Source organism: Perissodus microlepis, chromosome 3 (genome assembly GCF_051167445.1).
Source record: "Perissodus microlepis isolate ML-2025 ecotype Zambia chromosome 3, ASM5116744v1, whole genome shotgun sequence".
Classification (NCBI taxonomy): domain Eukaryota; kingdom Metazoa; phylum Chordata; class Actinopteri; order Cichliformes; family Cichlidae; genus Perissodus; species Perissodus microlepis.
In genome coordinates this window covers 27,675,673-27,689,727 of record NC_140463.1, presented here as the reverse complement: position 1 = coordinate 27,689,727, position 14,055 = coordinate 27,675,673, and the positions used below count along the sequence as shown (strand labels likewise).

At 40.2% G+C, this 14,055-nt stretch overlaps 1 protein-coding gene across 1 annotated transcript; it reads left to right on the top strand.

Annotated features, from left to right (window-relative positions):
* Positions 1-3,528: 3,528 nt before the first annotated feature.
* On the top strand, positions 3,529-12,219 carry LOC146390836 (signaling lymphocytic activation molecule-like). The gene is made up of 8 exons (XM_084923844.1): positions 3,529-3,736; positions 4,322-4,627; positions 7,012-7,278; positions 7,450-7,554; positions 7,696-7,711; positions 7,816-7,883; positions 7,994-8,030; positions 10,311-12,219. Exons 1-7 carry the CDS (start codon positions 3,634-3,636, stop codon positions 8,014-8,016), a joined length of 888 nt encoding a protein of 295 aa, XP_084779970.1. The 5' UTR covers positions 3,529-3,633; the 3' UTR covers positions 8,017-8,030; positions 10,311-12,219.
* The last annotated feature ends 1,836 nt before the right edge of the window (positions 12,220-14,055 follow it).

Below are 14,055 nucleotides of genomic sequence, written 5' to 3'. Positions count from 1 at the left end.
TACTAAAATAACAACCACAGTATTTCTTCTCTTTCTTCTTCTGATGCTGCTTCTTCTTCTATTACTTCTTCCCAACTGCAGATGATGTTGGAGTCACCACCACCTATTTGGCTGGAGGTGATCATACACAACTTCACAATGCAATCAGCATGAGGACTTCCCATTGCACAAGAAATCTGCCCCCAACTACAAACACCAGCCTAATGTAAATGGACTGATTCTTATATAGTGCCTTTCTACTCTTCCAGAGTACTCAAAGCGCTGTATACAACATGCCTCATTCACCCATTCACACCCACTCAGACAAGCACTTCTAAACACAAGTGCAAACTAATCTACATTCACACACATTCACACCCACGATGAACGCATCGGAGGGCAACTTGGGGTTACCGTAGTATCTTGCCCAAGGATATTTGACATGCAGACCTTATAATCAGTAGCTGATCTGCTCTACCACCTGAGCCACAGCCACCCCAAATGTATAATGTCTCTTTTCAAATTCAAATTCAAATTTTATTTGTCACACACACACAACCATACACAGTATGACATGGGGGTGAAATGCTTGTAGCTGTACAATGCCCGACCATTAAATGACAGAAAAAAAGTTTTACAGTATTTACAATTTACAGGTTACTACAAAATTTACAAATTAACTTAGGAATTTACAGTAAAAAATGTGCAAATAGCAGAAGAGATTATAAAGATTATAAAGATTATAAATTATAGGAATTATAGGATTGGGATTTTCTGTCTTTTTCTACTTGATCTTGAATCTGCATTCTTGACTGTCAGCTACAGCAGAGCCGTGAGCGAGGAGCTGCTCCCTGCCTGCTTCTGGCTCACTGTGGTCTCCTTCCTCAGCAGCAGTCACCATAAAGGTATCAGTTTCCTCCTTCAGTCCCAGCTGCTCCACCTCCTGACTGCACAGTTCCTCCTGTTCCTCTTTAATCTGTGGAGGTTCTGGTTCCTCCTGGTCAAAACTGGAGCTCCTCTCCTGGTACCAGAGCTGCTGCTCGGGGAGAACCTCCTTCTCCTTACAGACAGGCTGCTGTGGGATGTCTGTCCTGTGCAGCTTCATTTCGGGTTTCCAGGTGATATCCAGCAGTCTGCGCCGACGGTCGATCTCTTCCTCGTACTGGACGATTGTTTTTTCAAACTCCAAGAATATTTGTTCAGCAGCAGCAGTTAGTCGCTCGTCGATAAACTCTCTCAGATACTGAACTGAAGGCATTGTTACTGCAACAGCTCACACACAAGACACGTGGGGCAGTAACAGTAATGGCGCCTTTCCTTTCTTTACTTCCGCCTGTGTCACATGGTGAGGTTCCGGCAATGTGTATTACATTTTATCCATAGACTCAATTTAGATTTTCTCTTTAGCTTAAAACTAAAGAGAGGATTACAGTACTTTCAGAAGCATATTTTATCTTGGAAATCTCTCTGGTTCTTCTATGTTCATTACATTCAGACATCACATGCTGCACAGTTTCATTTTCTTGTCATTTCTCTTTTAAGTTTCTGAATAGTTTAATTTAATAGTTAATGGTTGAATTTAAATCATGAGCTATTCTTAGTCTAGAGAGTATGACTACTTTTCTGTTTTTACCAGCTGCCCTGCTCTGCTCCAAAACTCCAATTTTACTAAGTGCCACCCTCACTTCCATCTTGTCCCATTTAACTTCCTCAGCCTCAGTATCTTCCATTTCATTTTCTTTAAAGTCAACATGTGCATGTACCCAAATAAACTTTTTTTTATGATGATAGACTCCAAAAGCTTTTATTGTATTTTTTTTTATTTTGCATCATATCAGCACAACCATACCAGCAGGGGGCAGTGTGACACTGAACTGTGATCTGAAGGGCATTACTAACTTTAAAAGTAACCTCATCTGAGAAGAAATCCATAATTAATGGTGAATAAGAGGGATGCGCATCTCTAAGTAATGCACCTAGAGCAGCAGAGGATCACGTCCTGTCCTCTGGAGTTTACTTAAACCAGGATTGCATGAATTCTTTTGAAATGTAACCAAAGATGGTGCTGTGACGTCTCAGGGTTTCGACAAGTGTTTTCCTGAAAGGCCTGAAATAAGCCTCTGAACAGCTCAGATGATTCTGCTGAATGATCAAGGACTATTTTTAAATTACTGTAGAGCCATTTGAAATTGATGTCGGAAATTGTGTGAAGAGAGAAGAGAAAGGTGTTTGTGGTATGAGCAGATATATGAGCAAATAGTGTCATTCTCTCCACTTCATCATATTTCAAAATAATTAGTTTGTCCTGTGAGACAAATGGATTTGTGTACAATGTTTCAGAGCAATATAACCATCACCTTTTTTTTGGCATAGAAATAAAAAGCCAATATCTTAAACCTAAGGGTCATGTGGATGAACATTGTTATGCAGTCAGTACAAATTTGTACTGGGCACAAAGTTAGAAATGGTGAGATATGTGTGCATTGATCTGTTAACCAAACATTTCCAACCATAAAACCACTGCTAGCATCACTAACCCAAAATACTGTTACATTTTTCACATTGATCACTAGTCACAATGATGTTAATCTGCTGTGTGAGCGTCACAGAGCTATCTGATTGATACATTATGACTTATGTTTAATGCTTGTGTGTTTACAGATAAGCACTTTGTTCTGACTTTCATGTGAAATAAAGTTGCAGCTAACCACAGATGACTTTGACAGAAGCACCACACTAAGAGCTATTTATATAATATGCAGAGCTATGAAGAAGCAGCACTTAAAAACTGTTAACACATTTGCCAATGCACTGGACAAAGTTTCACCAGTAGACACTAGACCAAAACAATTTCCTTTAAAAACAGGATTGATCATGGGCTGCTCTCTTCAGGGGAAGAAACGTTTCCCCTGAAGAGAGCAGCACCCTGTCTGTGCACCTCACTGTTCTTTAATATTTATCTGTCGTTTCTTCATGCATATCAGTATTTACGTGCAGTACACACAGAAAGTGGTGACTGTGGTGGAAGCAACTTTATTCACCACAAACATGTCAGCTGCAGCCAGTGCTTGATGATTCCTCTAGTATGACAGAGCAAAGCTGCTGCTTTTTTAAATGTTTAAGTCAAATTCAAACCAATAAACATCCTCACTCTCCGATTCATTATCTCAGTACATGCTGTACTCTATTGTGGACATGCAGGAGTGAATAAAGTTTAGGACAGCAGTTTAAAATATCTGATGACAGGATGTGGTTATGTTCTTTCTGCTGAAATGTTATCATTAAACTCTAATCTCTGACCTCTACATCTAGCTCAGATACAGTTGTTTGTAGCAGTAAATACAGAGTTTGTAATGTTGACGCAAAGTAAAACTAACTCTTGTTTCATGTAAATATGATTTTATAGTGATTACCTTGAACATTTAGGCTACTTTCTGTAACTGTACCTAACAGTGTTTTAGAAAATCCTCTTAAATATATTTTATTTAACTGTAACTTTAATGTCTAATAGTTGAATTATTAAGTGTGTGATTGCTTTGATCTTTGTACATCAGGCCAGCTTATGACCACTTCTTCTGCTTCTATTTTGATGGTAACCTCCCCCACACTATGTTATTTTTTTCTGTGCTTACTTGTAAAGAAACAGTTTGACAGATGAGAAGAGGAAACAGAGGCTGTGTACCAGCGATGGCAGGTGTACAACGTTATCGTAGTTTCGTGCACAGCATTGTGCTGCTGCTCTGGGTCTGTCTCCACTGTAAGTAAACCTTTTGCTTCCAGATGTTTGTGACATGTGTTGTATTTTTTGCCTCATGAACTCTGGTACATGAGTGAGTTCAGAACACAGCAGATAGCTGCAGCTTTGCCATTTCTGAGTATTGTTGTGCTAAAGTATTTATTATTGTTCTAACTGCTGCTAATCGACAATTACCTTTAACAGACATTTTTTGAATTCCTGAGAAACAGCTTCTGACATTATATTTTCTTTTATTCATTTGCTGTTCTACTTATATGAAAATGACAACATTATGAATTCATGTTTGTCCACAGAGAAACACCTAAAAACATTTCATGGAGCCGTAGTGTGTAAACATTTTTGCTATGTTTACATTTTTGTTGTGCCAAGTCAGTCATATCAGATATGTCACTTATGTGTGATGATGTACTCTTTCTGTAAAGAGATTTATTTTGTTTTTTTCTGATTTTGTTGTTTTTACTTTAACTATCACACGTTCACTATAAGGTTTCAGGCAATTTGGACTTGTTTGCCTCACCCGTTCACTCACATGTTGAACTTTAAACTTTCATAGATATCATACTCAGTTGTTTGTATGTTTTTCAGATGTGGAGGCTTCCAGTGGAAAACGCGTCATTCACACAGAAGTTGGTGATACTGTGGAGCTTTTGTCAGGCTTACCAACTGAAGGAGTGACTGCAGCAACATGGAAATATGGACGAATAACAGTTGCAGAGAAAGATAAGGGTGTTTCTAAAAACTCTCCATTTAAGGACAGATCAGAGCTGAACCCTGAAGACTTTACTTTAACAGTGAGAAAACTGACTCTTCAAGATTCTGGTGATTTCATTTTTGTCTCAGAGGTGAATGATAAGCAAAGGCCTTCAGTCACCATCACTCTGCAAGTTCATGGTAAGAGACTTTTTTTTTCCTTTTTTTTTTAAACAAAGTCCTTGATTACTGTTAATAAAAAGTCTCCTTGTGAGCTCATGAGTTTTTCTTTCTTCTTTGGAAAATGAAAAGTAAACTTAAAACCAGCTTTACTGCAGAGAATATATAGAATAAACTTGGCATGAGGCAGATGCTAACAAACTGACAAACAGGAACTTACACTGTCTGACTCTAAAATAAAACCAGAAGAAAAATAAAGACCAACTTGACACAAAGACAGAAAGGCAAACAAACTTGGAAAGAGGACACAGAGATATCAGACAGGCATTATAAATATAACAAAACCAAGATACCTGGACTCACCTAGAATTTAACCAGAGAAGGAAAACTGTTGTTATTTTTATTTTAGGGTCTTTACGCTACAATTTTAAGCACATTGGGGTACTGTTGTTGTGATTTGGCACTTTATAAACAAAATTGAATTTAATACGCAGACTGCTGGAGGATATAACATGACACAGGAAAAATAGGAACCACACAAGTAGACTCTAACCCTGGGTCCAACCCAGCGAGCATGACAACATGACACAGTGGTAAACAGTATTTGTATGTATCGTAGTTACTTCATTCACATCATTGTGCTGCTGCTCTGGGTCTGCCTCCGTTGTAAGTCCACATGTTTGCGACGTGTTGCGTTTGTTTGCCTCACTGACTCTGAGGTCAGGAGTGCTTCTCATATTAAGAAAGGGACATGTCAAGAGGCTTGCAGTGTATTTTTCTTGTGGGTTCTCAAATGTGGTATTACTAAAGGTAGTGGTGGCTTTAAAGTCATAAAAATATGTAAATTCTAAAACTGGAACATCTACATTAAAGAAAAAAATAAACATTTTAAAGATTATATATTGTAAGAGCATTAGTTTTTCTGATTAAAATAAGTCTCATGTTCACTGTCCTAACTGTTCGTTGCAAATGTGTCCTCCCTAGTCGAGTATTTATAACTACATGAACAGTGGGCCTGTTATATCTTGTGGCTCCAAAATTGCAGTGTTGTTTGCATCATTGCTGCCCTGCATGAGCAGATTTTTGATTTTCTGCTTTTTTTTTTAAATTTATTTATCACATTTTAGGCTAAATGTGACCAACAGACACAGCAATAAACAGTACTTGTCTGGATTTAATGAAGTTTGTTCTTGCTGATTGAACTATCCATCAATCCATCTTCTTCCAATTATCTGGGGCCAGGCCGCAAGGGCAGCAGCCTAAGCAGAGAAACCCAGACCTCCCTCTACCCAGCCACCTCCTCCAGCTTGTCCAGGGGAACACCAACGCGTTCCGTCTGCCTCGGGGCCTTCTCCTGGTGGGACATGCCTTGAACACCTCACCCAGGAGGCGCCCAGGAGGCATTCTTGTCAGATGCATAACCAACCTCAACTGGCTCCTTTCGATGTGGAGGAGCAGCAACTCTACTCTGAGTCCCTTCTGGTTGGCCAAACATCTCACCCTATCTCTAAGGGAGACGCCAGCCACCCTTCGAAGGAAGCTAATTTCCGCTGCTTGCATCCGTGATCTCATCCTTTAGGACACTACCCACAGCTCGTGACCATAGGTGAGGGTAGGGGCGTAGATCGACCAGTAAACTGAGCGCTTTTACACTCAGCAGACTCTGCTTCCTCTAGGGAAGACTTGCCAGTGGGATTAAGGAGGTCCTTAAGTATTCCTTCCACCACCAGAAAATGTTCTCAGTTGAAGTCAGCAGTGCTGATCGACAGGCCAAGTGGAACACTGTACACAGTGCAGGTAGAGCACTGCTTCAGCCACTGCTAAACCACGTTCCACTTGGCCCGTCAGTACCTATAAGCTGCCCCACAGGCTAATCAAGCCAAGGACTCCTTCAGCTTGGTAGCTCCCTTCACGTCTGGTGTCACCTCTGGTTGGTTACCACCAGGACAGGCACCAACCACCTTGTGGACTGGAACCTCTGCTAGGCATTCCCAGCACACCCTCACTATATGTTTAGGTGCCCCAGGTCTGTCCAGTGTCCTTCCCCGCCACCTGATCCAAATCACTACCAGGTGGTGATCAGTTGACAGCTCAGCCCCTCTCTTTACCCAAGTGTCTAGAACATATGGCTGCAGGTCTGGTGATACGATTACAAAGTCGATCATTGACCTGCGTCCTAGATCGTCCTGGTGCCACGTGCACTTATGGAAACTCTTATGTTCAAACATAGCTTTGGCCAAATTGTGGTTTGCACAGAAGTCCAACAACAAAACATCACTCGGTTTCAGATTGGACTAACTTTATATAATACACTGTATAATACATTTGTAGAACTCTGCACAGACATATATGTGATGTAAAATGTGACGTGACACACTTTCTCTCTCCTTCTGACTTCTCATTAGAGCCCATAACTAAGCAGCCTGTCATAAAAATCAATTCTACCTGGGAGGCTTGTAATGAATCATGTAAAGTTCTGCTGGAGTGCAGCACAACTGGTGATGTCAGCTACAAGTGGACTGTAGGAAAACAAACACTAACTGGTCCCAGGCAACAATACATCATCAGGCAGGATGGAGAGACCAATTTCACCTGCACAGTTTCCAATCATGTCAGTGAGAAGTCTGCACTTCAAACAGTGAAGTGCAGCAACAGTACACAGCAAGAACCAGGTATGTGCAGTGTGCATATTTACTCTTTCTTTTGATGTTTCTTTAAATGCTTATAATAAAGATCAGCAATGATGTGGTAGAAACTGTGGAAGAGAGCTGATATATTTATATTATGCTGATATTTTTATTTAATTATGGGCTGTTGTTAACGAACAATGTGATAATTTTCAGAAAAACACATGTTCCTTTTCCTGGGTGTAGCTGGTGGCTGTTTGATACTTGTCATTATATTCAGTGCAGCTGTGGGTGTTTGTCTCTGCAATAAAAGACATGCAGGTAAGAAACTCTGAACTATGATTACTGTTTATTATTGCAGGGTCAAGTTCTTCTTCTCTTATCATGTTCATTAGTAAAATATGTTTTTAATATACAAATGCAAATAATATGCAAAATTATTATTTATCTATTTTTTTACAGATCTGTGTTGCAACAGGTTAGTGCAACTAATCAACAGCAGTAATGTACAAAAATACTTTTGTTCTACTGATAATAACATGCTTTTATTGCATGAATATTAATGTATTTGAATAATTTCAGGCTCACACAGTCTGAAACTATCAGCCAGGAGGAAAGTCAGCAACATATGTACTCGGCTCTTTCCCACGGTCAGGTCTAACACTGTTAAATCAGTCACATTACACTGTTAAAGAATGATTAAATGTTAGACCATTTACACTTTATTATGATTTTTGACTCAACTGTTGCTAACTTGCAGGTGATCTTTGTGAGAGGCCGTGAAGATGCTGGACCAGGTACAGTATGACAATGATATGATATGAGGTGATATGAGGTTCTGCAGTACTTGTCACAGCTGTCGAGGCGAGCCGTGTGGAATTATTTAAGGACCCAAAACGCAGGTACTTCTGAAGTGAGGAGACTTTATTAAGGGAGGTGGAACAAATACACAAGGCAGGGGAGGCAAGAAACAGAACGGAGAACCTAAACTGGGAAAACTAAAAAGCAAACCTGAAGTGATAACCGAACGTGGAGAGGAACAGAGAGACGCAGACAGATGCAGGGAAACCACTCAGGGAGACGGAGGCCATGAACGCAGACAAACCAGCAACAGGCAGAAGAACACACAGGGCTTAAATACACACAGCAGTAATCAAGGGGATGAGAGACAGGAGGGCAACACACCTGGGAGAAATCAGAGCTGACGGGACAGGGGAAACGTAACCTAAACACACTCACATGAGAAAGAGACTTTCAGAATAAAACAGGAAACTCGCAGACACAAAGAACTCGACAAGACACTGAGCTAAACAGACAGATTCACAAGCAGACCGTGTGAGACCATAGACCAGGGGTGGGCAATTCCAGGCCCCGAGGGCCAGTGTCCTGCAGGTTTTAGATCTCACCTTGGGTCAACACACCTGAATCACATGATTAGTTTGTTACCTCTGGAGAACTTCAGGAGCTAATTTAGCCATTTAAATCAGCTTTGTTGGTTCAAGGACACCGGCCCTCGAGGCCTGGAGTTGCCCACCCCTGCCATAGACAAACACAGGGAACACAGAGAAGTGGGAGAAGGCAGGCACAGAACAAAACCCTAACAAATGGCAAACCTTAAAGGATAAAACAGAATAAACAAGCACATACAAAAATATAAGGAAACACAAAACACTGACTCGTCAGACTGCACTTAGGTAATGTATTTTCCCTACCCACATTAGACTTTCCCATTGTTTTTGTGCACACAGGTCTTTCTATGCTTACTTCACTGCTAAAGATATTTTGTATTGCATCAATGCATTTCTTATCGGAACGTAACACCTCATCAAAACGTTTTGTACTTTGTTAGTCACAACTCACTTTACTGACTACTGCCGAGCATTTCATTTCTGTCTTCTGTCAAATTACTTACAATTAAATTACTACGTTTTCAAACATATATATGAAAACCAGTAGAACGCTGTGAGTAGCAGCAATGAAACTGCCCTTCAATTACAAGAAACATAAATAAATATTTGAGAAAGAGGTCTCGTTGCAGCAAATACATACCATCAGTCTTGTGTCCACATAACTAAACGCATCTGTGAAGAGAAAATTGTTAGAAGGCAAAGAAACTTACACTCAGATATCTATTTTACATGTACATATACATGGGCGATCCCCGTCACGGTCTGATCTGTTCTGCACCAACGTGTGCACAACAGATGTGACACAGAGGAAAACCGCCCAGGGCTCTTAGCACATTCTTTATTTACACTTCAAGCAAGTTTCCACAGCAGTAGGAGTGGCATGTATGGAACTGATAATATCTCCTTAAAAGGAGAGACCTTTAGCTTGTCTGTTGAAACAGGAGATAGCTTGGTATGTATAGATCTCAAAACATGTCCATAAAAGGAGAGAGAGAGAGAGAGAGACCGTTAACTTGTCTGTTAACACAGGAGGTAGTATCGTATGTCACCGCATTCTTCTGCACATATGGTTTCACTCCCTTTTCCTGTGGTGGTTCCAATTCACAAGCTCTTCTTCCTTTAAATGAAGCTACAACTAAACATAACACAAAACTAAAAAAATGCTGATGCTGTCATATTAATAAAAAAGCAAAATCTCTACAAAATGGGAAAAAACCTTGCTGAATCTATGCAACTCTAGATCACTCACTGTTCTGAATATTTTCCAGCATTGCATCAATGTTTTTAATTAAATTACTTCTAACTTTTTTTCAAACATGTATGAAAGAGCAAATACAATAACACCCTGGCAGATATTTACTTTTAACAAATACAAATACAAACTTGTGTCACAGCTGCAGTCTTGCCTGGAGATTTTCATGAACATCAGTCCTATAAAAAATAAATATGCCGTGCTGTCTCATCAGATTGTCAATTGGTGTTATTTATATTGCTGCCACATTTTACCATTAAAGTGTTTAACAATGTGGCACATATTCTGCTAGGCTGTTGATTTTCCTGGAGAATTATTTTATTATTTTTCATCATATATGCTGTGGCAACACCTTTCTTGTTTTCTTAACTTTTATTGTGTTTGTTTTTTAGTTTAATTTTATTTCTACCTCACAGAAATTGAAGCCAAACCTACTCACAGAAAGCAAACAGCAAAACCAGCAGGACATAGAAGATGATGAATCACAGCGATCTGATCTAAAGGAGCCACGTTCAGCTGGAAAGGAAGGAGAAGGAAGAGATTTAGCCATGTTAGACAGGGATTCAAACATCACCGGGAACCTGTTATTTGTTTTGTTTTTAATTTTTTAAAAAAAGGAATTTTGTGACATGTGATGTTGTCAATGGAAAATTGTACTTAGTAGTCAGTATAATCTTTTAATGATATAAGTTTGCAAATGGTAGAATACTGCATGTAATCATTTGTGTTTAGAAGTATATAGTTGGTGGCATATTGAAAGAATGTCTCATCCTAGGAGGTCTGTAACATTCCAGGGTGTTCTGGCGTTCACCCCCACATCCTAGGAGCATGGGAGAGGTCATACCTTGTTTTATTGTTTTACGGTAGGATTAACGTAGCTATGTCAGTTTTAGTCTAAGTGCTTTTTTACATATAGATGAACTGTTGGATTTTCCAGACCAGCAGGTTAAGGGAAGTCGTTTATGGGGTCACACACACACACACACACACACGTACACACACGTACACCTCCACATTCAGGTCACATTCAGGTCAGGTACTTCTGATTAGAGACCTTAGTTTTCACTGGAGCTACAGTATCCAGAGTCGTACGTAGTGAGGAGGTGAAATTATTAACAAGATAATCAACCTCTGTTGGGGTAGCGTTCAGATAGCTGCTCTGCTCTGTGTTGGTACAGGGCATTGAAGATGATAACAGTGGGTGGATTATATTCTTAAACTTAGTTACAGCGCTTTCAGAAAGACATGTACTTTGATAAAATCTACTCTCCACCGCTGTGTAATCAATTATTGTAAATGTAAATGTTATCAGGAAATGATCAGACAGGAGAGGGTTTTCAGGAAACACTGTTAAATGTTCAGTTTCTATGCCATATGTTAAAACAAGATCTAGAGTGTGATTAAAGTGGTGGGTGGGTTCTTTTACATTTTGAGAGAAGCCAATTGAGTCTAATAACAGACTAAATGCCATGTTGAGGCTGTCATTTTTAGCATCTACATGGATGTTAAAATCACCCACAATAATTATTTTATTTGAGCTCAGAACTAGATTAGATATAAAGTCTGAGAAATCAGACAGAAACTCTGTGTAAGGCCCAGGTGGACGATAGATGATAACAAGTAAGACTGGCTTCTGAGTTTCACAGCTGGGGTGGACAATGTTAAGCATCAGGCTTTCAAATGAATTAAAAGTCTGTCTTGGTCTTTCATTAATTAATAGGCTGGTGTGAAAAATTGCTGCCACACCACCCCCTCGGCCTGTGCTTCGAGGTTTCTGGTAGTTAGAATGACTCGGGGGTGTTGATTCATTTAAACTAACATAATCATCCTGCTGCAACCAGGTTTCTGTAAGGCAGAGTAAATCAATTTGTTGATCAATTATTAAGTCATGTACTAACAGAGACTTGGAGGAGAGAGACCTAATATTTAATAATCCACATTTCACTGTTTTACTCTTTGGTTCAGATGTGGATACTGTACTGTTCTTTCTTTTTGATTGTTTATGTTTAAGTTGTTTGTTGCTGGTTTTTAGTTTGTTTTTTGTCTTTTTGGAAGCTGACACAGTCTCTATGGAGATGGGTTTTTGGGGGGGTAGCAGGAGGAGAGAAGCTGCAGAGAGGCGTGTAAGACTGCAACTCTGCTTCCTGGTCCCAACTCTGGATAGTCATATTTTGGGGGGTTTAATAAATTTGTCCATATTTCTAGAAATGAGAGCTGCTCCATCCAAAGTGGGATGGATGCCGTCTCTCCTAACAAGACCAGGTTTCCTCCAGAAGGTTTGCCAATTATCTATGAAGCCCACATCGTTTCTGGGACACCACTCAGACAGCCAGCAATTTAAGGAGAACATGCGGCTAAACATGTCACTCCTGGTCTGATTGGGGAGGGGACCAGAGAAAACTACAGAGTCCGACATTGTTTTAGCAAAGTTGCACATCGATTCAATATTGATTTTAGTGACCTCCGATTGGCGTAACCGGGTGTCATTACTGCCGACGTGAATTATGATTTTACTGAATTTACGTTTACCCTTAGCCAGCAGTTTTAAATTTCCTTCAATGTCGCCTGCTCTGGCCCCTGGAAGACAATTGACTATGGTTGCACTGGTTCAGAAGAAAAATCTGTTTTTTAGAAAAGAATAAACAAAGAAGAAATACCTGTAGTAGAAAATGTAATTTTATTTATTATATATTATATAATACGTTTTTCTTAAATAAAAAGATTCTCACTTTATTCTGAACACTACATTGTGTCCTTACCCCACATTTTACATGTAATCCACATTTAACTATCAGCTTGCATTTTTATTTACCCCTTTAACCTTCAGGTTGCCTCCTGCCTCTGTGGATATGCTGCTTAGGGCCTGTTCTTTTGGTGACATAATCACAGCCTCTGTGCCTCAGGTATATTTATGTTGTTGTTGTCAACCCCTTCCTCTGTTAGTGATGTATGCTATGGGTAGTCATCTCTTGTTCCCCCTGATCACCATTTGTCTTCTGTTGTCTACATCAGCGGTCCCCAACCTTTTTTGTGCCACGGACCGGTTTATGCCCGACAATATTTTCACGGACCGGCCTTTAAGGTGTCGCGGATAAATACAACAAAATAAAACTAGTACCGGTACCGAAAAAAAGAAAATTTATTCATAACACACGTGAAAAGACCCAGGAAAAGCGAGTAAACGATAAAAACGACAACAAAATAACGCTGAAAACCAATAAAAACCCTGAAAACCTTACATTTCACACCTGAGCCTCAACTCTCTCGGCCCGGTACGAAACAACTCACGGACCGGTCCGAGGCCCGGGGGTTGGGGACCACTGGTCTACATGGTGTGTCTGTGTTATCGTTAAGTCAAAGTTAAAGTCAAAGTAAATCTTATTGTCATCTCTGCTATATACAGTTCAGTATATAGAGAGATGAGAGGTCGAAGCTCCAGTTCCATACAGTGCAAAAGAACAACAATAAGTATAGGAAGAGTAAGAATAAGAAGAATAAATATATATACAGTTTGAGACTGAGGGAAAGGGACTAAATATACACTTTGAGGTAAAAGGGTTAATAGCAGTCTAAAATTTACAATTGAGATTTAAAGTGACTTTGAAGTGGTTTAAAATGACCAACATAGCTTTACAGTTTATAATGTGAAATAAATTGATCAACATGAGCAGGATTCCTGAGAGTAGGATTGTCCATAGAGCAGCATCTGTATTTACTAAGGCAGTGGTATGTGGAGTCCCATAAAGTTCGTTAGTGGTTTGTGTGGGTGTGTGTGGTGAGGGGGAGTGGGGGAGCTGGTAGTTTAGGAGTCTGATGGCTTGTGGGAAAAAGCTATCTCGCAGTCTGGAGGATCGGGCCCCAATGCTGCGATAGCATCTGCTGGATGGGAGGAGGGAAAAGAGTCCGTGTGAGAGGTGTGAGGGGTCACGCACAATGCTGGAGGCCTTACTGATGCAGCGCTTGTGAAAGATGTCCTGTAGCAGAGGGAGAGATGTTCCGATGATCTTGGCAGCTGCTTTGACGATCCGATGTAGCTGACTGAGGTTTTTGCATTTTCCAAACCACACGGGGATGCAGCTGGTCAGAACGCTCTCTATGGTGCCCCTGTAGAACATGGTGAGGATGGGAGGAGGGAAGTTGGCCCGGTTCAGGTGTCTCAGG